This window comes from Cebidichthys violaceus, unplaced genomic scaffold (assembly GCF_023349555.1).
Source record: "Cebidichthys violaceus isolate CVI_PGR_0920_01 unplaced genomic scaffold, fCebVio1.0.p SCAF_17, whole genome shotgun sequence".
Classification (NCBI taxonomy): Eukaryota; Metazoa; Chordata; class Actinopteri; order Perciformes; family Stichaeidae; genus Cebidichthys; species Cebidichthys violaceus.
This window is the reverse complement of record NW_027176340.1, coordinates 520,487-523,554: the sequence shown is the minus strand read 5'-3', so window position 1 is coordinate 523,554 and position 3,068 is coordinate 520,487. Positions and strand designations below refer to the sequence as shown.

Below are 3,068 nucleotides of genomic sequence, written 5' to 3'. Positions count from 1 at the left end.
GTGGCACGCAACCAAAGTCTGAGCAAAGTGTGAAAACAAAACCACCTCCACCCCCCCCCCCCTCCCGCAACACACACACTCACACCTCCAGGATTGACGGCTGCAGCCCGGGGCGGGCCGTGTCTACTCATGCACCACGGAATTACACACACAATACACCCACTTACTGTTTATTACCGAGCCGGTTGTCACGTTGTAATTAAGGATGTACGGTATGTCTGAGTCAGAGTCATACTGAGTGAGAGCAACTCTCATTTATTTATTTATTCACAAGACGAGGTGGTGAACACAGGTAAAGGACCAGAAGCTGCAGGTATCAGTGGAACAATGAGAAAACAAACGTTTGAACTCAAAGAACACGTTGTGGACATAAAGTTACATAAAGCAGCGCTTCATCAACACCACGTGTTACAAGTCCTTCTGCTGAACACCTCCACCACACCGCCACCTGCTGGTCACGGCCTCAGGTTACGTCAAACAGCAATGTTGGGTTGAACTGCTGGGTGTCTTTGGGCTCCTGATCCGGTAGACCTCCAGGACTTCTGACACAACGCAGGTGATCTGAGAAGCGCTTTTAAAGTTGAACTTCAACAAGTGAGAGGATGAGGGCGTGGCTACAGCACACTTTCTGTATTCATTCACATTGTTCTGACAAAGAATACAATGTCTGGACAACAATTCAAAAAGAAAGTCTTAAAGGCAGGTGACGGAGACGTCGATCATCCACAGGCTAGCGTAGTTAGCATCTTCAGCATCTAGTCGACGTGTTCTCTGACGTCATCTCTTCAGGAGGCTGTTCACGGCTCGCACTTCATCGGTGGACAGAGGAGAAAGGCTGTAGCCTCTCAGCTCAGGTTTCCCTGCAAACACAGAGGAAGACACACGTCACGCTGTCACCGCCGGAGGACATTCATCACCTACAGCCGCCATCTTCTCCGCTTAAAGACATGAGGAATGCCTCTTTAACACCGGCTGTTGAAGCTCAGTCTGAGGGTTTAGTAGGTTTAGGAAGTGCATCACCTACATTAGTACAGAGTAATGTACTGCAGTGTGACGTATTTTAGACACCTAAAAGAATCAAGATCGTTTGAAGTGTCTGCTGTATCTAGAAGCTCTTTCCAACGGTGAACTGAAACTGTTCTCCAGGTTCTTCTCAAAGCCAGAGGACGGACTCCTTCTACAACAGAACAGCAGCTCCGGTGCTCTGCGTGGTAAAATCCCTGTTCTTGTCGAAGGAGTCCGCTGGCTTTGAAGAACGCGTAGAGAACGGGGCGTCTGGGTAACTCTGTGAAAATAATCTAAATATCTCATCAGCTTAAACTGACAGCATGTGTTTATTTCCTATTTCCCAAAATGTCGACCCGCTCCTCCACACCGGAGACGCTCCTCGTTACCTTGCATCACGTTCAGACGGTTGACTTTAGCTTTCAGGCCCGTGCGGAGCTCGTCTATCTCCTTGTCCAGCTGCTCTTGGTCTGACGGGTGAGAAAGATCAGAAGAGTTCAGGGTGATCTCACATGATCTCACAGATCTATTAATATTCTAATGTATGATGGACATCAAGCCGATACATTCAAACCGTATTCTCGTTTCACCTTTCTGGATCATCTCCCTCGTCTTCGATTTGGGAAATTTGATGAACATGTTTCCGAAGCACACCTTGACTTTGTCTGCAGATGACAGCAGTGAGCGTTACTACAACCGCACAGCCCGCTCCCGTCCCGTGACGAAGCGTCGCTCACCTGAATCTGACGTTTCGTTTTTCAGCGCGTTCAAGGCCTCCCTGTTCCCGTTCCTCTTTGTGTCCAGGTCCACGATCTGAAACACCCGCAGAGAGCGTGAATCCTCCACACGACGCACAGCGGCACGGTGTGTGAAAAATGCATCACTATCAATCTACAGCCGGAGCGATGGGCTGAAACACGACCCTAGTTACAGACAGCTGTCACGTTGACTAGTCGTAGTATAAATATGTGACGTCATAGAGTGTTACTGTTGTATATCATGGTAATATACATCCCTGTATTACACAACAACTACATGAAACACTGTCAGAACAATGCAGCACAATACAGGTTCACGTCACACGCTGTGTTTATCACAGTCATGTCATCTGTGCTTCTTTCATGAAGGGAAAGAACACAAAAAAGCCCAACAGCGCCGGTTAACGGTGTTACAGCCAGTTAGCATGACTTGCTAACGTTAGCTTGTATCTACTGTTACACTGCAGTGTAGCTTTGTGTTGTTTTCAGTTTATTTCGTTATGTTCTGTCCGACAGAGCTGCCGAACCGCGTCGGGTTTGCTCATTTTGACGTTAATGAAATGGAAATGTTGTTTAGGATACAGCTAGTAAAGAGCTAGTTAGCCTAGCTGCTAACATTCTCAGTGGCAGCTGACGCGTCGGTCCTCCCAGGTGACCCCGCGCTGCATATCATTAACATATCATTAACATATCATTAACGGTGAGTGGTTTTTTTAACTACCTGTTGCTTCGTGGTGAGAACATCCTCTGCTGCCTCCTCAACTTCTGTCAAGTACTCCAAAACACGCACGGGCACGGCGTCCATGGCGGCGGTGTCGCCTCAAAAATACGTCCGGCCTGAAACAACGACCGGAAACAGGAAAGGTAAGGTCCGCTTGGTGACAATTCCCCTCAAACGGTCGTTAAAGATGACAGATATATGATATAGATGATAGATATATGATATAGATGATAGATATATGATATAGATGATAGATATATGATATATGATATAGATGATGGATATATGATATAGATATATGATATATGATATAGATGATAGATATATGATATAGATGATAGATATATGATATATGATATAGATGATGGATATATGATATAGATATATGATATAGATGATAGATATATGATATATGATATAGATGATAGATATATGATATAGATGATAGATATATGATATAGATGATAGATATATGATATATGATATAGATGATGGATATATGATATAGATGATAGATATATGATATAGATGATAGATATATGATATATGATATAGATGATGGATATATGATATAGATATATGAT

At 44.4% G+C, this 3,068-nt stretch overlaps 1 protein-coding gene across 1 annotated transcript; it reads right to left on the bottom strand.

Annotated features, from left to right (window-relative positions):
* Window positions 1-235: 235 nt before the first annotated feature.
* pdrg1 (p53 and DNA-damage regulated 1) lies at window positions 236-2,589 on the bottom strand. Its single transcript, XM_068711676.1, has 5 exons — window positions 2,485-2,589; window positions 1,743-1,818; window positions 1,596-1,670; window positions 1,395-1,475; window positions 236-860 (listed from the first exon to the last, which is right to left on the bottom strand). The coding sequence occupies exons 1-5, from the start codon at window positions 2,566-2,568 to the stop codon at window positions 778-780; spliced, it is 399 nt and encodes a 132-aa protein (XP_068567777.1). The 5' UTR covers window positions 2,569-2,589; the 3' UTR covers window positions 236-777.
* Between the last annotated feature and the right edge of the window lie 479 nt (window positions 2,590-3,068).